The sequence below is a fragment of the Gasterosteus aculeatus genome, chromosome 11, assembly GCF_964276395.1.
Source record: "Gasterosteus aculeatus chromosome 11, fGasAcu3.hap1.1, whole genome shotgun sequence".
Taxonomy (NCBI): Eukaryota; Metazoa; Chordata; class Actinopteri; order Perciformes; family Gasterosteidae; genus Gasterosteus; species Gasterosteus aculeatus.
In genome coordinates this window covers 11295688-11319626 of record NC_135699.1, presented here as the reverse complement: position 1 = coordinate 11319626, position 23939 = coordinate 11295688, and the positions used below count along the sequence as shown (strand labels likewise).

At 44.7% G+C, this 23939-nt stretch overlaps 2 protein-coding genes and 1 long non-coding RNA gene across 3 annotated transcripts; all 3 read left to right on the top strand.

Annotated features, from left to right (window-relative positions):
* Positions 1-221: 221 nt before the first annotated feature.
* LOC120827644 (cytochrome P450 2K1) lies at positions 222-11128 on the top strand. The gene is given in 8 exon segments (XM_040190708.2): positions 222-382; positions 384-500; positions 689-851; positions 1115-1267; positions 10158-10208; positions 10319-10503; positions 10572-10713; positions 10791-11128. Coding segments are annotated over 8 exon segments (1086 nt in total). The 5' UTR covers positions 222-307; the 3' UTR covers positions 10991-11128.
* Positions 2532-5114, top strand: LOC144384531 (uncharacterized). The gene is made up of 3 exons (XR_013451320.1): positions 2532-2662; positions 2885-2947; positions 5025-5114. It is a non-coding gene; the product is annotated as an uncharacterized LOC144384531 (long non-coding RNA).
* Positions 11129-19622: 8494 nt separating the features above from the next.
* Positions 19623-23179, top strand: LOC120827637 (cytochrome P450 2K1-like). Its single transcript, XM_078083764.1, has 8 exons — positions 19623-19781; positions 20629-20784; positions 20867-21023; positions 21148-21331; positions 21425-21566; positions 22016-22200; positions 22301-22442; positions 22520-23179. Exons 2-8 carry the CDS (start codon positions 20670-20672, stop codon positions 22720-22722), a joined length of 1128 nt encoding a protein of 375 aa, XP_077939890.1. The 5' UTR covers positions 19623-19781; positions 20629-20669; the 3' UTR covers positions 22723-23179.
* The last annotated feature ends 760 nt before the right edge of the window (positions 23180-23939 follow it).

Below are 23939 nucleotides of genomic sequence, written 5' to 3'. Positions count from 1 at the left end.
ATATGTGAAAAAGCCATGGGTTTAAAGTGTAATGTAAGTCGCTTTGGATAAATACGTCAGCTAAATGACGTGTAATGTAATTCATTAGTTCACATATGACCTATCGTTGGCTGACCTGCTCATTCACAGTTTATGAAGACCTCCACACAGCTGTTGTTAAAGGGGCAGGACTTCCCTGCGGAAACTGGAGTTCATAAGACTAAAAGATCTGCCTACAACTATTATATATTTATCCCGTCTGCTTACTTTTCACAAAGCTGTTCAGCTGAAAGGTTTCTTGGGAGGACTGCGTTCCAAAAGTTACAATATGATGATGTTGGAAGATCTTTTCCAGTCCTACGTTACAGTAGATCTGATGGTGGTCCTCATGTGCATTCTTGTCTCTTCATTTGTTCTACTCCAAAGACCAGTGGAGGGAGCCTCCTGGACCTCAACCTCCTCCCCTGCTTGGTAACTTGCTTCAGATGGATCTCAAGAGACTGGACCGCTCTCTTGTTGATGTGAGGAATGTGTTTGTGAGCAAGATGATACGAGATTTGAATGACAGGTGGCACACGTGTGTTTCAATCAAATGAGATTTGTATCCCTGTTTGCAATTAAAATGATTCTTTATTCTTTGTCCATGTTTAGCATTTAACTACTATCTTTTTTTAAAGCTGTAATGATTACTGCTTTTTGTGTTTCATAGCTTTCCAAGAAATATGGATCGTTGTTCTCAGTGTATCTTGGACCCCAGAAAATTGTGATTCTGGCTGGATACAAGACCGTGAAGCAGGCACTGGTCAACCATGCTATGGAGTTTGGAGAGAGACAAATCCCTCAATTCGGCAATGACACAAGTAATTCTCTGAGTAAGTATAGGTATTTGTGATCCAGGTGGAAAGACAACGCATGCTTTGTTCCTCACAGAATTCAACTACTGAAGAAAGTGTAGTCACGTTACCTGAATACGTTCTTTTCCTTCTGCACTTTGTGCAAAGATCACTGAAACAAAAAAAGGTTCACGTAGTCATCATTCTATGTGCTGCCATTTTTCTGGAGATATTGTAACCTGATTTGAATATAGTTTAAATAATATATCTTACAAAAACGATTGTTACCTATTTTTCTGTAGGAAATGGAATCATTTTTGCCAACGGGGAATCGTGGAAAGAAATGAGGCGTTTTGCTCTGAGCAACCTGAGAGACTTTGGGACGGGCAAAAAAGCAGCAGAGGATAAAATCATTGAGGAGATTCAGTATCTGATAGAAGTGTTTGAAAGACGGTAAGGTAACTAGTCTCCTTTATTGCATATGGCATTATTAAGTAATTCCTATTGTTTTTTTTTTTCATCATTCATTTTTGTTTGTAGGTCAACCCTTCATTACTGGCCAGTCAATAAACCGTGCAGTCTTTCTATCGCAGTCTTTGCTCAGTCTATGGCAGCAGATTTGAATACAGTGATAAAGAGTGTATTGGCAATCTTAGGTTTGCTGCCCCTTTAGCTGGCTCGTTGTTGTTCTTTGCCATCAGGCACAGGTGGGAGTGATGTTTCGACGCACACAAAAGATTTTCCAGCGATGATTGTGGTTGAGGTTTGTAATTTATTGCAGGCAATTGTATAAACAGATGAACATACCGGTTGAACGTGCTCCTATTGATGGTGGTCTGTCTTCGTGGTCTGGTGAGAACTGTCTGGTGCTCCCCTACCTGTCCCTCTCTTCCTGTCACCTATGTCCCTTATGTACACCCAGGTGCACCTAATCACCGCCACCTAGTGTCCAAAGTGTCAATATAAATACAGTCTAACAAACAAAATATACTTTGCCAACAACAACACATGATGGCCCCTACACACCGGCCCCTAATTGTCTTTTATAACAATTACCAAAAAATAATAAGGGAATGTGCAAGCAATTAATTAAGGCAATTAATCCTCTTCAGTGATTCTTCAGTCTTCTTTTGAAGTAGTCATTTTTGGGGCCGGGGCTCCAAAACTTGGTATCTGGTGGTATCTGGTCCTTACCACCAGGCCTTACTAAATCTCAGTTTCTTTAATCAGACATATCTTCGTTATTGGTCTTTCCGATATGTTGGTTTTTGTCTGAAGTCGGACGATACGCACAAGGCCTTGTGCATCTGCTTTCGTCTCCAGTATTCTACCCATTGACCAGGAGCCTCGTGGTGCAGTGGAGTCGACCACCACAACTATGTCACCTGGGGCGAAGCTCCTTTTTACCTTTGACCACCGCTGTCGTTCTTGAATTAATGGTAAGTACTCCTGTGTCCACCTTTTCCAGAAGAGATCTGCCATGTATTGTACTTGTCTCCATCTGCGCCTTAGATACAAGTCCTCTCTTACGAAGAGTCCAGGTGGTAGTATCGGCTTGGTTTTCAATAGAAGGAGGTGGTTTGGGGTGAGTGCTTCCAGGTCCATTGGGTCCTCTGAGAGCTTGGTAATGGGTCGATCATTTAGAATTGATTCAACTTCACAAATTAAAGTTTGCAATCCTTCATCATCCAGAACTTGTTGGCTAAGAACAGAGCGCAGCACATTTCGGACCATGCGGATCAAACGCTCCCATACACCGCCGTGATGAGATCCTGCTGGGGGGTTAAAGTGCCATTTAATTCCCTTCTGAAGCATAGCCGTCTGGATTTTGTCCTGATTCAAGGCATTGAGTGCTTCTCTCAATTCTCTTTCAGCTCCAACAAAGTTTGTTGCGTTGTCTGATCTTAAAGACTGCACTTGACCTCGCCGACAAATAAATCTTCGTAGTGTATGGATGCAGGAGTCTGTGTCAAGAGCATATGCATCTTCGAGATGCACTGCCCTGCTTGGCATGCAGGTGAAGATTACGCCATATCTTTTAACAAGACTTTGTCCTCTTTTGATCGCTATAGGGCCGAAGTAGTCTACTCCTACATCAGTAAATGGAGGCTTGTCTGGTAGAATCCTTTCCAGAGGTAAGTCTGCCATTTTCTGTTCCCCAACTCTTCCCCGCAGTCGTTTGCACACAACACAGTTTGTTATGATCCTTCTTGCCGCAGAGTTAGCTTTGATAATCCAGTACTTTTTACGGAGTCGGGACAGCATATGATTTCTTCCCCCATGGCCAATTTGTTCGTGGATATGTCGTAGCAATAGTATGGATACGTGCAGGTCTTTCGAGAGAATCACTGGGTGCTTGGCCTCTTCAGGCATCGCTAGTCTACTCAGGCGACCACCGACTCTCAGAAGTCCATCGTCCAACACCGGGTCCAGCTTGTACAGATGACTGCTTCTTTTAACGCCATTTTTACCAGCCCCTAGTGTGGATAGTTCCTCTTCAAAGCTTTGCCTTTGACTGAAAGAGATAACAGCACGTTCTGCATGCATCAGGTTCTCGGGATTTAAACATTGTCTTTGGAGTGTTGCTTTAAAGGCGTGCATTTCCTTTAGTTGGCTGGCCTCGTCTTTTAAGATACTCACAGCGGTCTGGATCTCCTTTCTTTTTCTAGTCAGCAGTAAGAGAGTTGTTTTTACTTTAAGTAGCCACGCTACAGCTGTCATTAGACTTTTCTAGGAAGAGAAATAACTCATCAAAGAGCTGGTGGAGTTCAATGGACCTTTCACAATGAGGTTACTTGCGATGTCTTGCTTGACTTCTGGATCATTGACAGAGATTGTGGATTCCAAAAAAGGTTTCTGCCATTCTTTTTCTGGTTGATAGAGAATCTCTGGTCCTTTGATCCATCTCCAGCTCCATCTGCAGCTTAAGAAGCGGTTTGCCGTTAGTCCTCTAGAGCAGGGGTTCTTAACCTTTTCGACCTTGAGGCCCAATTTTTATAGTACAAAGTGGCCCGGGGCCCATTAAATATTAACACTGTATAGGTTTAATTGACTTCACTCTCGGTTTGATTTGTATTCAATAATAAACCAAATCCACTTATTGTTTAACAAGCAAAAAAAATTGTTGTTTGTTTGTCAGTGACACGACAGACCTTTTCTGCATCTGCAGCCCAATTTCCTTCCTCTTAAAATATTCCACCGGCTTTCCCACAAGCATCGGGTGCTTGGTCTCTAGATGCCGCTGTAGTTTTGAGGGCTTGAGAGCTTCGTTGGACAGCATTAGCCCACACTCCACACACTGGGCTTTTGGCACTGCCTCTGTTCCTCCATTTACGAAACCGTATTTAATGAAGTCGAGATTGTATTTCCGCAAAAACTTTGTCTTCTGGGTGGGGGTATCGGCAGGACGTTCGTCTTCATTTTTTCTTTTTAAAAACGTATCCATTTTTGCTGCGAAGTAGACAGTCTTCTTCTCTGTGTATTGGCGCTTTTTAAACAACCGAGTGATGCATTACCGCCACCACATGGTCGAAAGCTGCACGCAGTCCCGCGGCCCTTGCGGCCCACAGGTGCAAAACTGAAAGTTTTTTGCGGCCCTCTAGGGGGCGCTGGTGGCCCAAGTTTGGGCCGCGGCCCTATGGTTAAGAATCACTGCTCTAGAGGCTTCATCTGCCAGATTTTCCTTTGTGCTGACATATCTCCATTGTGACACGTCGGTAGCGTCTCTTACGAAGGAGATTCTATTTGCTACGAAGGTTCGGAAACGTTTTGTTTCGTTGGTGATGTATTTCAGCACTGTTGTGCTATCCGTCCAGAAGGTGGATTTGTTCAGCTGAAGCTGTAATTCGCTATTAGTATTAATAATATTAGTATTATATATCAACTTTGACAGCTAGAACTGCAGCAGTGAGCTCCAATCTGGGGATCGTTACTTGCTTTAATGGTGCTACTCTTGCTTTCTCTATCATAAAGGCAATGTGCACCTCCTTTTCATTGTTTTCCAGTCGAAGATATGAAACTGTACCATATCCACTTTCGCTGGCGTCTGAAAAGTGGTGTAACTGTGCATGTCCAATTTGACCAAAGTTTGTGGGCTTCATGCAACGGTCCACTTTTAACTCTGTCATGTTGTTTAGATCTGTCAGCCATTGTGTCCATTGTTGAGAAATGGTTTGGGGTATGTTTTCATCCCATCCAAGGCGTTTTCTACAGAGTTCCTGCATAATCAGTTTGGCTGGCAGAACAAATGGCGCCAGGAATCCCAAAGGGTCGTATACAGAGCCAACCACGGACAGGATGCCGCGTCTGGTGTATGCTCGTGAGGGTGCAGTCATTCTGAACGTGAACACGTCTGTCTCAACGCACCAGTGCAATCCTAGTGCTCTTTCCATCGGCAGGTTGTCCTTGTCCAAGTCCAACTCTTTTATTTCCTGGCTTCAGTTTTCTTGTGGAATGGATGCCAATACCTTACGGCTGTTGCTGATCCACTTAGACAGTATGAATCCTCCCTTCTGGCAGAGAGTGGTCAGGTCTCTTACCATAATAACAGCGCCCTGTTCTGTGGACATGGATTTCAAACAATCATCTACGTAAAAGTTGTTTTTTACGGTGTCTATAACCTCTGCTGGAAAGTGAGTTTGGTTATCTTCAGCTGTCTTTCTTAGTGCCAAAATTTGCACAACTCGGCGATGACACGGCTCCAAAGAGGTGTACTTTCATCCGATTTTCGACGAGATCCTGCTGCACGTCACCATCAGGCCACCATAGGAATCGCAAGTAGTCAATATGGTTGTCTGACACTTTGACCTGGTGAAACATTGCTTTGATGTCAGCCATCAGGGCAACAGGCTCTTGTCTGAATCTGAGGAGTACTCCTATAAGTGAGTTGGTAAGATCTGGACTTACCAACCCAGTAGCAATTGTTCATTGAGCGATGTTCCCTTGAAGCCAGCGGCGCAGTCGAAGACCACTCTCAAGGTTCCTTTCCTCGGGTGATACACCCCGTGATGTGGGATGTACCAGAGTTTCCCATCAGTACTATTCAGTTGATCCTCTGGTATCCTTTCCGCATAGCCATTGTTAACCATTTCTTTGAGAAAAGTTGTATATTCTTCGCGGAACATCTCCTTTTTAACAAACTTGCGTTTCAGGCTTTGGATGCGTTGCTCTGCTATGCAACGGTTGCTTGGCATGCGGGGATTTTCTTGCTTGAAAAGGTAAGTCTATGCAATAGTGACCATCTGTAATTTTTGATAAGCGATTCACGATATCCAGGAATTTTATTTCTTCTCTGGACATTTCCTCTGTTTCCTTGCTGCTTTCTTCATTGTAGTCGTGATTGTATTGTTTAACCAGTAGCTCCTCTAAGTTCACGATGGACAGTCGGTTGACAGCAGCAGCAGGGCAGCCATTCTCATCCCTGCTGTTGTCTCCTTTCAAAGGACCATATATGACCCACCCCAATAGGGTCCTCACGGCGTATGGTCCATTGGCTTGGCTATTGACCACCTCCCAAGGTTCCAATGCCTTAGAAGCATTTGTGCCTATGAGCAGGTCAATGCCAGAATCTATTTCATGAATCTTGACGTCCTTCAAGTAAGGCCATTGCATCAGGTCTTCTTGTCAGGGAATGTTGAGCTTGGAAACAGGCGTGATCTTATGTGTAAATACATTGGGCAGTTGTATGAAATCAGTTTTGTCCAGACTTGATATCTCTAAACCTGGGATATGATGACTAGTCACAGGTTTCACTTGGTTCATTGTACGTAAAAGAATACTAGTCTTTTGTCCTGTGTGGCGGGGTGGAAGGAACAGACTACACAACAGTTTCAAGTGAAGTCCCCGGAGGGCAAGGTTTATTTACAACCGTTTAATTAGGAGAGGTCCAGCTTGCGAGGTTCTGCGGACCCTGGTGCTCGTGGTGAATCCGCTCGTGGGGGAGTCGGTGCAGTGCTCCAGGGGTTCCGCCGGGTCACTCGCTGCTTTCTAGTGAGACAAGGGCACACAAGAGGGTTTAGCCTTACGTCTTCTCCAGGGGGCCTTCTTGTTCCTTCTGAACCTGCAGCTTAAATGTAGCGGAGCTGACGAGCTGCAGGTGTGGCCACTCAGCTCGTGATGAGTGGTGAGCAGGTGTTTCTTGTAGGTTCCAGGGCAACGCTGATGTGGGCTTGGGACGCTCATCACACCTGTTACATTCAGTCTTCTCATCAGGCTTTCTGTGCAGAAGGTGGCTGAGCTTGCATGGTCCAAAAACGCATAAGTCTGCAATACAGTGTCTCCCTTGGGGGTCTTTACTTGTACTGGCACAATAGAGAAGAGACAGGCTATTTCACCGGCCCCAATATGCCCAAATGTATGAGGTGAGAGAACAGCATTGCTCCCAATTGATTTTCCATCCAATTCGGTTTTCCTTCCTATGTCTCTTTGTTCAATGTGAAGTATTTCAGGATGATTTTTGTTACAGATGTCACAAGTCAAACGACTAGCGCAGTCTTTGCTCATGTGTCCTACCTTCAAACAGCCAAAACAGACTCCCCTTTTCTTTAAGAAGTCAATTTTTTCCCTGTGCATCTTTTTCCTGATTTGTGGAAACAGCACCAACGCGTGACCATCTCTCTCACAGAACAAACAGGAATTTTGAGGGTTGGTGACGGATACATTTTTCATTCCACTTGTCATTTTTTCTTGTATTGGCATTTCCACAGGTGTTGCAGTAGTTGCAAAACTGCTTCCTCTTAGTCTCGGCCTCTCTCTTGCTGTGACATAGGTTTTGACGGATGTAGTTGTCTTAGCATCCTGGATGTTCCCAAAAAGTGGATCCGACAATATCTTCACTTGTCTCTCCATGAAGTCTACCAAGTCAGAGAAACTAGCTCGACGTCCATGTTGTTCCTTGAGGTGACGTGCCCTATTCCTCCACTTGTCTCTGAGCTTGTAAGGCAGTTTCAGAAGAATGGTCTTCATATTGGAAGCGACATTCAACTTCTCCATATAGGTGAGCTGTTCCATTGCATTGCAACAACCGCTCAGGAATAATGTAAACGCTTGCAATGCTTTCACGTCCTCTGGCTTGATCGCTGGCCAGGCAAATGCTTTGTCCATGTATGCTGTAGCAATCTTATGTTAGCTACCAAAATGTTCTTTAAGCAGTTCTTTTGCTCTTTTATAGCCCTCAGCCGAAGACAAATGTTGACAGCTGTGGACTAAATCCTTTGGATACCCTCTGGTATATTGCTCTAGGAAATGCAGGCAGTCACTGTAGTCATCAGTCTTTCTTTCCACTCCTCTCTCGAATGCCCTGATGAAAACTCCATATAAGGGATCACCATCATAAACGGGAATATCTCTTGGTGGTAAAGTAGAAGAGAGATTGTGTTGAGCTAGAAGAGTGGTTATGTCACTTTGCTTCTGAATGATGTGATAGATATCGCGATAGATATCGCCATGATCATTATATCCAGGTTGTGTTAGAGGAGTCATATCCTGAGCTCTAACAGATGGTCCATCAGCGCTTTCCTGAACAACCTGTTGCTGGGAAGAAGATTCTGTTCCCGTCCGCACATTCAGTCTTTGTTGCACTTGATCGGGAAAATAGGTGTTTGCATGTGGATTCTCTTTGACTGACCTTTTCCTTTGAACAGTTCCTTTTTCCAAATAAGAGTTCATCCCGTCTGACACTCTTGAGCTATGTCTTGATTCAAATACATTGATTTTTACATTGGTTGCTGCCAGTTCAGTCTCTAGTTCCAGTTGTTCTTTCTTCCTTTTCAGTTGTTCTTCCTGCTTTTTCAGTTGTTCTTCCTGAGCCTCCAGGTCATGCATTTTCTGCAGAGCGGCGACCCGTTCCATGAGAGCAGCCTTTTCTGCATGAGCTTTAATGCGAGCAGAGGATGTTGAAGATGCACGTGATGAGGAACTTGATTTGTGGCTTGATTTGGGTTTTGACACATTAGAAATACTGTCATCCGGTCCAATGTCATCTGTGATTATATTTTCAGCAATGGTATGCGCATGCCATCCAACCTCTGAAAACCACACAGTTACATCATCTATAAAACCATCAAAAATTGTCATTTTTTGTTGAAACCAGTGATTTTGCTTTTCAAGTTCATTTTCAGGCAATGGTAACTTCACCAATGACTCATGACTTCTTTTGGCATCATTACAGGAGGTTGATTAATGTAACCAAGTTAGATTGCACTTCATTTGCATTCCCTTTTGATTTCATGAGCTCTTACTGAAACTCCATTGACTTCTTAGCTTGCTTACATTTCAAGTTTCTTGCTTTCTGACAGTTTTCAATGAACATTTCCAAACCTTTATCAGTGTGTCTAGTGTTAGGGATTTAAGCCAGAAGTGCACCCCTAGTCAGGAAATTATAGTACGTGTAATAATGTTTAGTGTTAGAATTATAGTTTGTGTGATGTTAGATATTAGTTATTACATTAACATGTTAGATGAAGTGAATGCAATTTCAATCAAACACAATTCATAGTCATTTAAATCATATAAACACTGTACACATTAACATTCTGTCACAATGTGATGTTAAAACCTGGGGACGGATGCCAATTGCCGTTCTTTATGGATTTCTCCCAATTTTATCCCCAAAGAGGGTTTTTTGGGAGTTTTTTCTCCTGTCAGGTAATAAATGAACAACTTAATGTAAGGCAGCCGACTGAGGCAAATGTCTTGAGAATTGAACCACACGAACTGTCCTAGATCTTATGATGAAGTGTGATGAACGGTGATCATTAATGATGGGTTGTTGTAATGAAAGTGTACTAGTTATAAGATGAAGACTTAAACGATGTATGCTTTGTTAAGTTCACTCATTGAGGCATAAAGCCGAATGTATCTACATTGAGTGCATTGGAATGTGAGGGACAGCTAGGACAGAGAGGTTTCAGGTTACAGCTGCAGATTCACACCTCGACGTGGAAGGGACAATGGAGGAGGTGACCCTTTGGAGAAGAGGCCAATGACATTCAAATGCACCAAAGAAGACACACCTCAAGAGTTTTCAAAGGACCATGGCGGGGGAAAGACTGTTAGAATTTCTCCTGCAGCCGCGTTGATAAGTCACTTCAGACTTGCTCAGAGGATTCTCTATTTCGCGAAATATTCCACTGTTCGCTTAGTATTTCACTTTGTAATTGTAATCCCAAAACGTTGTTCAGTTATTAAATAACTTTTGATTTTTGAATTTAAACGAATTGACTCATTCGTGTCCTCGTTTCCGGCCGGGACGAGAACAAAGGATTGAGTCCTCCCTCGAGAGCCTTCCGAAACCTTAACACTAGTAACCCTTTTTCAGAATCCAATGCAACATTGCCATCTTGTGAGCTGAGCTGAGCTGGGGACTGTTGCTCATGGCCAAATATCCTCAAATTCAAGGTAAGTTAAACTTAAGATAGTAGTTGAAGTTCTGATCTGACTTCTTCATAGCTTAGTTGAAGTTGTACTTTGAGGCAGACTCATATTGAACCAACATGATTTAAATCCAGATCAGGTCCAGGAGGAGCTGAGCAGGGTGGTAGGAAGCCGTCAGGTCCGAGTAGAGGACAGGAGGAACCTGCCCTACACTGATGCTGTCATCCATGAGACACAGAGAGTGGCCAACATCTTCCCCCTCTCCCTGCCTCACAAAACCAGCCAAGACGTCACCTTCCAGGGCTTCTTTATCAGAGCAGTGAGTCGCCAAATAAAATCCACACCCAGATGCAAATGATGCATGTTGCTGATTGATTCTGTTCACAGGGGACCACTGTGTTTCCTCTTCTTACTTCTGTCCATCATGATGAGAGTGAATGAGAGAGCCCAAACTCTTTTAACCCTTCCCACTTCCTGGATACGGGGGGTAAATTCATCAGGAGAGACGCCTTCATGCCCTTTTCTGCAGGTCAGCAAGCTCGGCTAAGGATTTTTACCAATACCAATTCACGCTTTTCAGATTGTCTAAAGCCTGTTCCCTCACAGGACACTGGGCGTGTCCTGGAGAAAGTCTGGCCAGGATGGAGCTGTTCCTCATCTTCACTTCCCTCCTCCAACGCTTCCGTTTCACTCCTCCACCTGGAGTTAAAGAGGATGATCTGGATCTGACACCAGCTGTGGGCTTCAACCTCACCCCTTCACCTCATGAGCTGTGTGCCGTCAGTCATGAGGGAATTCAAAATTAGTAGATTACAATAATAGCAGACTATCGTAATTGAACTGCATCTTACATATATTTTATGGAGTGGTGGAAATACTCATACAAGTGCAGTGAATCACAATCCATCTACATCTATTGCAGGTTAATGTATGGAAGCCCATGTCAGCCACTGAAAAAAAAGTCCTGTAAGTCATCATAATGAGCTAGTATCTCATGAGATACGATGATGGCTTTGACTTACAGGACATTGCTATACATGCAGCTGTCACTTTTATTCAAATTAGCAGACAGGATTTGAACCGCCGACCTTGCGCTGCACAGCACACCTTCCCTATCGCATGTGCCGCCTTCGCTGTCATTTCAGTGGCCGGAATGTAAAGATTATAAATATTTGTATTATTCAAAGTGTTCATTGCCTAAAAGTCATTTGAGTGTTAGTTGTGACCGACTGCTCCTGAACGTGACGTCAGGCGCGTAGTCTAAGTTTATCCAGAAAGTCTGTGCAGTTCAACATCGGAGGAGTTTCTCATTGCCTCGTCTGTCCAAGTAATGTTGCTAGGTGTTATTTGAAAATGTTCCATAGCGTATTGTTGCAGTTAGTTTAGCTTGTGCCTAACGATTTTATGATTCATCTTTTTATTATTGTATACATGCGGCATATTTTATGGTTTTTGTTCTTGTTTACAAATGCCTAACATTTTTGTCTTAAAGGCATCTAATAAACTCCAACCACTATGACCAAATGAGTTTGGTTGTCTTTCTTTAATTTGCGGGGAATTAAATGGAAAAGTATACAGTTAGAAGTAATAGGTAACATTCTGGTATTTATAACACAGAAACAGTAATCGTATTGTAACGTTTCGTGTAAATAAAGAGCCAGGTTCTTATCGCTCGGGTTTATTGTTGTCTGTTGTCGGCCACAGCCACGCCATTTCACACACCCGGTCATCCTCTTAGTCCGAACAGAACTTCCCCTTCCTGTGCTCCCCGAAAACTACCCACATTCCCCGGAAGGGGCGGTACCCCAACAATGGCCTACGTAACAGTAACATTAATCAGAGCCATATACATTCATGAACTTAAGGCACGCTACATTACCCCCCCCCCTTCTTAAGTCCTCGTCCCCGAGGACAAAGTCTTTAAGCCTCAGTGGCGTCCGCCGCTTCCTCCTTGGTCGGCCCGCGGGTGTTGACTTTTCCCGTTGCCCCCCTGTGTGTCCCAGGTCAGGTGGGTCCAAAGCCGCAGGTGGCAAACTGCATGCACTTGCGATGTCCCCCAGGCCACCTGCGACGACTTCCCGGTTAGGTGATGCCACGACAGGCACCCCAGGCGTTTCTCCCTCTCCTCCAGCTGTCTGAGGGGAGGCGATGCCCCGGTATGGTGCCAGCCTGTCCCGGTGTAACGCCACCCGGCGCCCCCTGTCAGGCATCTGCACCCGGTAGACGACCTCTCCCAGCCGCTCCAGGACCAGACACGGTCCCACCCAGTGGCTATCCAGCTTAGGGCACCTGCCTTTCTTCCGTTTAGGAGTGTAGGTCCACACCAGCTCCCCAGCCGCAAAGTGTCGGCCTTTCGCCCGGACGTCATAATTCCTCTTTTGTCGCACGCCCGCACTACGCATTTGCCTGCGGGCATACGCATGTGCAGAGTCCAAGCGGTCCTGCAGCCGCCTGGCGTAGTCCGGGCCAGCAGGGACCCGCAGCGCATCCGGGGGTCGTCCAAAGGTCAGTTCCGCTGGTGTTCTCAACTTTCTGCCCAACATGAGGAGGGACGGTGTACATGAAGTGGAGTCATGGACCGCAGTGCGACACGCCATCAGAACCAGGGGCAAATGCATATCCCAATCGCGCTGATGGTCGGCAGTCAGGATAGATAGCTGTTCGCCCAGAGTCCGGTTAAATCTTTCCACTAACCCATCACTCTGGGGGTGGAGCGGTGTTGTACGGGTCTTTGTGATGCCCAGACGTGTACACATCGTGGCAAAAACTTTAGATTCGAAATTTCTCCCCTGATCGCTATGGATTGACTCTGGCACCCCCAGCCGACTGATTATCCCCTCCACTAGGGCCTCAACAATGGTCTCGGCCTCCTGGTCCTTAATGGCATAGGCCTCAGGCCATTTAGTGAAATAATCCACAGTAGCGAGTATGTAGCGATTACCTCTGTCTGTGAGTGGGAGAGGGCCCAGAACGTCTACACCCAGCCGCTGCATGGGCTCCTCCACCGGAAACTGCTGTAGCTGAGCCCTGGACTGGCCCGGTGGACCTTTGCGGGCAGTGCAGAGATCACAGCACCGACAAAAGTCTTCAACGTCTCTCCTCAGCCGCCCCCAATAGAAGGCCTGACGGACCCGCCGGAGTGTTTTGGTCACCCCAAAGTCTGCACCCCAAAGAGCCTGCAGAGCCATGCATGGCTTCGAGAACAGCCCCCTGCATCCCTCTGGGTACCACGGTCTGCCACTTTTTCTCTCCCATTACATTTACATTACATTACAGGTCATTTAGCAGACGCTTTTATCCAAAGCGACGTACATTACACTTTTAACCCATGGCTTTTTTCACATTTTTGCCCAGGGAGCAATTAGGGGTTAGGTGTCTTGCTCAGGGACACTTCGACATGGAACATGGGGCAGCCTGGAATCAAACCACCAACCTTGTGCTTCCCAGCACACCTTCTCTAACCCCTAACCCCTGCGCCACGACGACGCTGGTTCTACCCATGCCCGCTGAAGGACCCCATCAGCCAGCTGCAAAGAATTAAATTTAGCCCACAGCCCTTTTGTCCCTGGGGAGAGAGCGGCCACCTCCTCCCAGGGCACTTCGGGGTCAGGGGCTGCCAGGATGGGTGCGCTTGACAGAGCCTCTTGGAGGGTGTTGAATGCGCTTTCACAGTCCTCCGCCCACACAAAGGGCTGGTCCTTCTGCAGGAGCCTGTACAGGGGGGCCGCAATGCCTGAAAATCCCCGCACGAATTTCCTGTAATAGGAAGCTAAACCCAAAAAACTTTTTAGTCCCCTCTGGTCTGTCGGGCTGGGCCACTTGCGTATGACACGCACCTTCTCCTCCACTGTGCCGATACCCTCGCTGCCTATTCGGTGCCCCAGAAAGGTCAGCTCCCTGCACAGCAGCCTGCATTTGTCCGGGTGTAGCTTCAGTCCAGCCCCTTTGATCCTCTCCATAACTCGGCGCAGTGCTGCCATAGCTGAATCAAATGAGCTGCCATGGGCCAGAATGTCATCTAAGTACACCAGGCACTCCGTGTGTGGAACTCCAGCTAACACCCTCTCCATCAAGCGTTCGAATGTGGCAGGCGCATTACACAGTCCAAAACAGAGCACCTTAAACTGCCACAGCCCCTTTCCTGTGCAGAATGCGGTCTTGGGCCGGGCCTCTTCGGCCAGGGGGACCTGCCAATAGCCGCTCCTCAAGTCCAAGGACGAGAACCAGGAAGAGCCAGCTACTAGGTCCAGACATTCATCCACGCGTGGAAGGGGGTAGGAGTCCTTCTTAGTGACGTAATTAAGCCTCCTATAATCCACACAGAAGCACCACTCATCTCCTTTCTTCGGCACCATCACGACTGGTGATGCCCAGGGGCTCTCAGAGGGCTCTATTATGCCAGCTCGCTGCATTTCCTCCAAAGCCCGCTCCGCTGCGTCTTGTCGGCCCAGGGGGAGGCGACGTGGCCGCTGCCGTATAGGCGTCGCATCACCCGTGTCAATTGTGTGCTGTACGAGAGAGGTCTGTCCCAGCTCCTCCTCGTCGCATGAAAAGCAGTCACGGAACTCTATCAGCAGCTGCCATAGTCGCTCCTGCTGTTCAGAATCCAAGTCCCCGGCACTTCTCTGCCAGACCTCGCGCAGAGCTGTCATCCTTTTCGCTTCACTCTCCTGCAGACTCTCACAGCCCTCCACCGCAGATGGGATCAGCCTGACCGGCGAGTCCAGGCTACGGGTGGCTGGCTCAGGGCCTAGCCGAGGCTCCGACAGGTACGACATGGCAGCCTTTGTCTGTTTTCCTTCCCTCACACAGCACCTGTGAGGTCCGGCTGTGTGTGTAGTTGCGCGCTGGGAATCCAGCGGTCTCATATGCACCACCTGCCCATCAATAAAGCTCAGTGTGGCTTTCCCCAAGTCTATTTGACAGCCCTGCTCCCGCAAAAAGTCCAAGCCTAAAATACAGGCATCTTGTACTTCCGCTACCCACACAGTGTGTCTCATTTTCCGTCCCCCCACAGTCAATATCAGCTGCCCTCTCCCTTTCATTGGTGCTAGCTCACCAGTTACTGTGCGTAGCTGAACTGCTGTGTCCTCCAGCTGTGTACCCACTGGCACCACCTCCGGCCGGACCACTGTGACCGTTGACCCGGTGTCCACTAGGGCGGTGCAGGAAACCCCCTCGATGCAATATTCAATATGGGAATATGGCAGAAGTCCGATATGGAAGTCCTTCCCACCACAGCCACATTCTGCCCCTGGCCCATGCTGTACTGAGAGGCGCTGCTGGCCACAACCAGTGACGAACGGGACTTAAGGGTGGGGGCACGCAGCGTCCCGTCTACTGCGTCCCCTTGCCGTTTCCCAGAGCTTTAGTCGAGGCTGGGCAATCCCTCACCATGTGTCCAGCTTGGCCACACCCCCAGCAGAGGCGCGGCTGTTGTTGTGGCCGCACCGGGGCCTGTGTTTGTTGACGCCTGGCAGGGGGCATAGCCAACCCCCTGATCATCTCGGTCACCTCGTCCACCCACAGCGGCCGCTCCGACATTGTCTCTCCTACCGCCCTGACCATTGGGGAAGCATCGTGCTGTGCAGCGCTCATGACCATCTCCCTCTCCAGCGCGTACTCCAGTGCGTCAGTCAGGGTTTGGGGGCGAGCCAACTGAGTGTGAGCCCGCAGATCAGATGGAGAGAGAGCCCTGACGAACTGATCACGTGCAAGCTCCGTTTGCACTGGCGTAGGCATATGCGCGTATGCACGTCGTGTCAGTCCTTCGATGTCGTTTGCCAACGTGCGCAGGGATTCCCCAGTTCGCCTCTGACGTCCATGCAGCTCCGAGCGCAGCAGCTCCGAACGAAAACATTGTCCAAACCGGCGCCCTAGAGCACCAGCCAGGGCTCCATAATTACCCCTCTCACTCGGGTCCAAAAGCAGCAGACAAGACAGTGCATCATCCGTCAAACAAAGGGCGAGCTGGAGGGCTTTCTGTTCATCTGACCAGCTGTTTGCACGAGCTAAAAGCTCGAACTGAGCATGAAAAGCCTCCCAGTCAGACTTCCCCGCGTATTTCGGCGTTTTTATGCTCACCGGCACTCGCTGTCCCTGGGCGCCGCCATCTTTGTTTACGTTTTGTCCATGCACGTTCCCGGGCGGCAATTCCCCGCGCGCCGTGTAGCTAGCTTCAGCGCTAGCCGTCGCTACGCCAGGACCCCCAGCGGATGTTGGTGGCTGTAACTCACGTATCATCCCCCTTCCTAGCCCGTCCACGGAAAAACGCTGTCCTTCCAGCACTTGAACAGGACGAGGATATCCGTACTCATTGTCCTCCTCCTCCTTCTTGACACAAAAACCTCTGCCAAAAGAACGCTCCATCTCCACCAGAAAAAGCGCCCACCAAACAGTAGTCCGCCCACGCCTGAGCGGTTGACTACGTTAACAAAATCAGACTTAAGTTTACTTCTGACACCAGTTGTAACGTTTCGTGTAAATAAAGAGCCAGGTTCTTATCGCTCGGGTTTATTGTTGTCTGTTGTCGGCCACAGCCACACCCGGTCATCCTCTTAGTCCGAACAGAACTTCCCCTTCCTGTGCTCCCCGAAAACTACCCACATTCCCCGGAAGGGGCGGTACCCCAACAATGGCCTACGTAACAGTAACATTAATCAGAGCCATATACATTCATGAACTTAAGGCACGCTACAGTATGGTAACAAACTGTAATTCAATATACGACAACAACCGTATATTACAGTAGGGCACTGTAAATAAAACAGTTACTAGCGTCGACTGCCAGTAAATTGCAGTTAATTCACAGTAAAATTGGTTCACGGTATTATACCGTAAAATAACAGTAAATTCCTTTTTTGTGTATGTTTATGGGGGGCAGGAACAAAACTTAGGCAAAAAGTATCTTGAGTGTTGAGGCATTCAATAAAAGCTTAATTTACACACTACGTGCACCTGAAATTATCATAACAATACAGCATGTTTCTGTGTGTGTGTGTGTGTGTGTGTGTGTGTGTGTGTCTGAGAGTTAGTTTAAACAATAAGTAAAATATAGCTATTGTCGGATAGAACCCCGACTAGTGAATTCAGACCCAAAAATGTACTTTTATTTGGCTCTTTCTCTTCTTCACCTCCATCCTCCAGTGCTTTAAATTCACTGCTCTACCCGGCACTGAATTTAACTTAATTCCAATCATGAATAAGTAATAAAGAAGAATATCTTTTGATTGTGTATTAAGGCCTGATAAAATAGAGAATACGCCTCCACATGGGCTGGGAGTTATATAATTTGGCACGTAATTTCACAACAAGTTCTTGTGACTGGTTGGAAATGAGGGCACATTTCCGGCTTGCATTTGTGAGTCATTCTGCGTGCATTTGCAATTATTGAGACTGATGTGACCTCATGAAAACTGTGCAGACACTCATTTAACCCTGCTCAGTGAACAGGATTGTTCTGCTTGCCTACTTGATTGACATCTTGTTCAAGCTTGATTTAATCAACATCTAGCGTGGATCAACTTTTTCGAACTTATAGAGTTGATTAACTTAATTCTTATCAACCGTCTAGATTTTTAGGAGCCGGGAAACACTGAGGAACTTACAATAAGCAATTAACCATTGATTAATGCACAACTCAACAAAAACTACATTTTTATGTGAGCCTGTGACCTAAGGCAGTCCAGGGTGAGATAAACCACAGGTGGAACCTATACGTGTCCTGACTGACCTTATAAATGTTATTGATTGACTGGGTCCCATTAAGGGAGGGTCTGTATGGAGAAAGAACCATCTGCCCCTTTTCAGCTGAATTGTAGTCATTTGACTTCTGTCTGTACTTACAACTTGTGTTGATGATTTCTGTATTCTTCATGATTTCTCTTTATTCTAGTTAGTAATAAATAGTTAATCACAAACGTGTTAGATACTTTAGATTTCTCACAAGGGCTAAATCCACAATTTCCACCACACCCGTTACTACTTAGTAGGGCTGTCAACGAATATTCTAAATTCGAATATATATTATAGTTGTTAAAAAAAAAATTTCGAATATGAAAATTAATATTCGAATGTAAAATAAACAACAACAACAGCGGCAGCAACTGTCGGCTTTGCGGGCGGGCGCGCGCCTGACTACTGACTGTATATTCTATGAATAAAATAGACTAGATCGGCTACAACAGCTTCATGCACCGGATTGATTATTTGCCGTTTCATGCCAAGGAAAAATTCCATGTTTACCTCAGCACAGCTCGCTCAGAGCGTTCAATGTTGGCTCTATACTGTAAAACTTCAATTAAAATCTTTAAATAAATTTAATTAATGAATGTTAATAACATTTGTCACTAAATGAAGCCCGACAAGAACCGCAACCTTAAATTGCTTGCACAAAAAAGAGAGAGAGGGGGAGAGAGAGAGAGAGAGAGAGAGAGAGAGAGAGAGAGAGAGAGAGAGAAAGCTGCGGTCTTGGCCATTCATTTACTTATTTTTTATGTAGGTAATGTGTTGTTAAATATGTTTAAACTTAAATAAATTACCTATAAAAGTAGTTACGTCCCGTTGTATCAATTTGTCTTGTTATGGACGTGTGTAATGCGCAACCAGATATTTTAATATGTTCAAATATATGTGTTTCTTAAAGGAAATAATGTATACATATACATATATATATATATATACTAAACGTTAATTTTGTTACTAGCGCTCACTTGAAATGTACGTGCCCCGTGTTTCCTCATTAACTAACTGGCTTTTTAAACTATGCAGTTGCTCTGACTAATGACACATTGTTTTTTTTCACGGTGTCCGTTGATGTAAAGCTTAGTGCATTGCTATCAGGTGCCAAGTAACACTGAGTAACCGTCCTTATTTGAGGAGTTTGCACTTTGTACTTGTCAAAAGTACTCAGTGTGGTAAATTGTGATTACAAACCTAGACTGGGCGGTGCATATATAGATTAACTCATGCATAATTGATTGACCTGTGTAACTGTTGATCATTCTCAAGTATTGTGCTTTCATCAAGGGTTTACTTTGATTGCTGTTGATAATCACCTCATGTATCAGTACACTTTGAATGTTCACCGTGAAAGTGAGGAATCGCCCGTGGATTTAATGATTTTTTGCCATAAATTTAACATTTATAAAAAATGTAAGAGCTCAGTAACTTAATGAATGTGTTATAACTTTCTTAAATTAAGAGAAAAAAACATGCGCCAATACTGATATTGAATATTGGTCCATTACTGCACATGTATTGGTAACAATTGTCTGATCGGGTGTGGCAGATACCATTAGGTTATTTAATAACAATGGTGCGCATTCATATCCATACAATTATTTAAGTATTTTATTTTACAAAGTAATGTCGTGGCGATGTAAATATCATGTCTTTTTTAATTCCTATGCTATGCTGCTCCTTGTGTTTCATAGCTTTCCAAGAAATATGGATCCGTGTTCTCAGTGCATCTTGGACCCCAGAAAGTGGTGGTTCTGGCTGGATACAAGACCGTGAAGCAGGCACTGGTCAACCATGCTGTGGAGTTTGGAGAGAGATATGTCAGTCCAACTGGCCATGACTTAAGTGGTTCACTAAGTAAGTATAACGCAGATGATTTTAGTAATACTCACTCATACTATAAGATGATTTAGGCGGCGCCCAACCTTGATTTAATCAGAATGTTGACGTCAGCTCAAAGTAAACAGATATTTTTAAGTGATGTAGTTAGTGGACACAAACGCACAGCAGTTCGATTTTTAAACAATGACTTTATTTCCCAAAAGACGTGGGAAGCAGTGGTGTAGTCTACGTGATGCGCAGGTATACGATGGATACACAGAGGGAAAAGTCAAGGATTTCTGTGTAACAAGATGATACGTAACAACATCATTGTGACAAAACGTTCTAACCGTCATTCATAAATTCACGTCTGAAGGCAGTGACGTCACGCATGCGCGGTCTACCGCGGGAGATGACATAAACTATAGCCGGCAGTCACAGTGTACTAACTACAAAAATATAGACTACACGTGCCTGAGACCAGCCTGGGAACTGGGACGGACTGGCGACGGGCCTGGGGACTGTGAAGCCCTCATGCCAGCTACTGGTGATTCCCGGGATGAGCCGCAGCTGGGCCCCCGAGAGGGGGGGGGCGAAGGCAGTACATGGGTGGGGGGGGATACGCTGATAGGGACCCTAGCAGCTCTAATAGAATATCATTTTATTTTTTACAATAGTTGTAGAGATAGTTGTAGATAGTTGTTTATCTGGACAAAGGCAGTAGCAACAGTAGACATGATGGTAGATAGTAGACTGGTAGACCAAGATGTTTGCTCACTGTATTGCAACAGACGCTCTGGACCTCTGAATATTGTAAGTTGATTTTATTTAATATAGTTGGAATAATATCTTGCATTAAAAATTGTTACCATTTTTTCTTTAGGTAATGGAATAGTTTTTGGCAATGGGGAATCGTGGAAAGAAATGAGGCGTTTTGCTCTCACCAACCTGAGAGACTTTGGGATGGGCAAAAAAGCAGCAGTGGATAAAATCATTGAGGAGATTCAGTATCTGTTCGAAGTGTTTGATAGACACCAAGGTGACTCGTCTCCTTTATTGCATTATGTCTTTACAAGTATTTCCTATTGGTGTTTTTTTCATCATTAATTTTTTGTTTATAGGTCGACCCTTCAATACTGGCCAGTCAATGAACTATGCAGTCTCCAACATCATCTGTTCAATTGTCTATGGCAGCAGATTTGAATACAGTGATGAAGAGTTTAGACTCATGGTAGACCGAGTAAATGACAACATTCGGCTCGCAGGCTTTGCTTCCTTTCACTAAATAAACTATAAGATGTACCTTTTTGGGGTTATGATGAGAATTACAGACTCATGGGTTCATGGGCATGCATAATCTAAAGATAACAAATAACATGCTGAAAATCTCTTTTAAATTCCAACAGTTGTTCGATATGTACCCGTGGTTATTTCAATGGACGAGCAACAGGAAGCGTCTCACGAGGAATGTTACTGAAAACCGAAATCAAATAAAACGGCTGATCGGACGTCTACAGGAGACCTTGAATGTTCACATGTGCAGAAGATTTGTGGACTCGTTTCTAGCACACAAACAGAAGCTGGAGGTATTAAAATCAATCATGGTATCTTGATAAAAGGTTTAACTCTTAAACGTTTTTCATTATATCTCTATTTTATTTCTCTTTCCTGTTGATAAGGATTTAAAGATTACGGATTCACACTACAACATGGAGAACCTGGTGTCGACTGTTAGCAACCTCTTTGCGGCTGGTACTGATACGTCAGGAACTACACTGAGATGGGGTCTGTTGCTCATGGCCAAATATCCCCATATTCAAGGTAAGTAATACATATAATATACAGCTTCACGGGGAGGCCCTGCTCGATTTAGCTAGTACTGATAGCTACAATCGCAGGAAAATAGTTTTACAGTTTCTCAAGATTGCAACCCTGCCTTTTACTCCCAAACAGTAACATGAAACTACAATTAACTCTAGAATGTTTGGCCAAATGCTAACTTCTTTAGGTTGGTACTACTACCAAAGTGAAATGTTCTACCAGCTCTTCTGAGAGTTACACAATACCATTGATGCAGTAATTATCCACCATGAGAAAAGTATTTGGATGTAGCCATAGCAACGTGTTGTGAACTGTGTTCACTCAAAGGACTTGGTTATTTAGGAGTTTGGTCAAAAAAAATTAGTCTTTCTGCAGAATTGGCAAGAAAAGAATGCTTCACTGCTGCTTTGCTTGTAGTCACCTTCTTTTTTTTATTTTGTCATTTCCAGACCAGGTCCAGGAGGAGCTGAGCAGGGTGGTTGGGAACCGTCAGGTGAGGGCAAAGGACCGGATGAACCTGCCCTTCGCTGACGCCGTCATCCATGAGACGCAGAGATTTGCTAATGTACTTCCCGTCACTCTTGCTCACAAGACCAGCACAGATGTGACTTTCCAGGGCTATTTTATAAAAAAGGTAAACAGTCTTAAAGCTTATGCTGAATTCTCCATCTAAAAATAATCATTTATACTGCATTTTAAAACATTGTAATCATGATTAACGTGTCTTTCTCAAGGGGACCACCGTGTTTTCTCTAATGACATCGGTTTTGTGGGATGAGAGTGAGTGGGAGACCCCGCGCACCTTTAATCCTGCTCATTTCTTGGACAAGGACGGGAAATTTTTCAAGAGAGACGCCTTGATGCCCTTCGGTGCAGGTTAGTGAGCCAAGCTAACCCTTCTTTCCAATACCAACTTACACTTTTCAGATTGTCTAAAGCCTGTTCCCTCACAGGACGCAGGGCGTGTCCTGGAGAAAGTCTGGCCAGGATGGAGCTCTTCCTCTTCTTCACTTCCTTCCTTCAGCGCTTCCGTTTCACTCCTCCACCTGGAATTAAAGAGGATGATCTGGATCTGACTCCAGCTGTGGGCCTCACCCTCGCCCCTTCACCTCATGAGCTGTGTGCTGTCAGTCGTGAGGGAATTCAAAATGAGTAGATTATTTAAAAAGTAACTACAGCTGCACAATTCAAGCTGTAAGAAAAGCTTTACTCTACTTTGATTAATTTGGCAAAACATCAATGTGTTTGCAGAAGAAGTTAGTAGAGATTGTTATTGATTCATTATACATATTGTATGTTATCTTTATTAATATATTGACTATTGCCATGCTCTGCAAGATCACTGATTATGATTGGCTGTTGGGGGTCCATTCAGCCCTTATAAGGGAAAACAACTAAGTAATTGCAATAAAACTGTAGCTAGAAGAATATTGGCTATTCAAAAAGCTATCCCAGCAGTAATCTAAAAAAAAAAACAGTTTTGTTATCTATTTAGTCTTGTTACATATGTTGTCTATATTGTGTGATGCAATTGGTTCAATTTTTCATTTTTTAATTTACTGCTGTCACCTATATGCTGTTATTGACTATGACTATTAATAAATTGTGAAACTCTGTAAAAACTTTTTTCTGGTTCATTGATAATTGTAGCACTGTTCCTTTTACTTTAAGAAAATATAGTGAATCAGCTAAATACAATCACATCATAGGGTTTCAAAGTTGCACTTTTGTGGTCAATCCCTCCCAAACATTTTTCATGAATATTATATCAAGTGTTGCCACTTGTCTTTGTTGTCTTTGAACACGTCGATCCCGCACCTGTGCTGCCCAGATTCCTTCCAGTGGGATGAGAAGATAAGAACTTTAATAGAAACATTTTAATAATTTGTCTCAATCTTCCTTGAAAGGTTTTTTTTTAAATAAATGGAATGTGCGTCACGATGGAGGCAGTCATTTTAGAATATTAACAATTGTGGTTTAGTTTTAGAGACCTTACCAAGGCCTTTACATGTATCGACAAACTATTTTTATTTGTCCATTGATTTTCTTTCCACTCCATCAGCTTCTTACCGTCTTGAGATCAGTGAACAATGGTCAAACTATGAAGTAGGTCTCAAAATTGGTCTTACCTCAAAGTGTCAAATGGTACTTTTCCACGTTAAGAGCAAACAGTAATAGTTAGAATTCAAGCACCGACTAAAACATTGAGATATTATCACAATACACTTGCCCAAATTAATCACAGAAAGTTTCTCTTAAGCCATGAATTCACTACTCTCTCACGTTTGGCTAATTTACAGCTGCACCAATCAAACTGCTAGAAAAGCTATTTTAATACTTTTGATTCATTAGCTGTGAGAAAGTGTGGTCAAT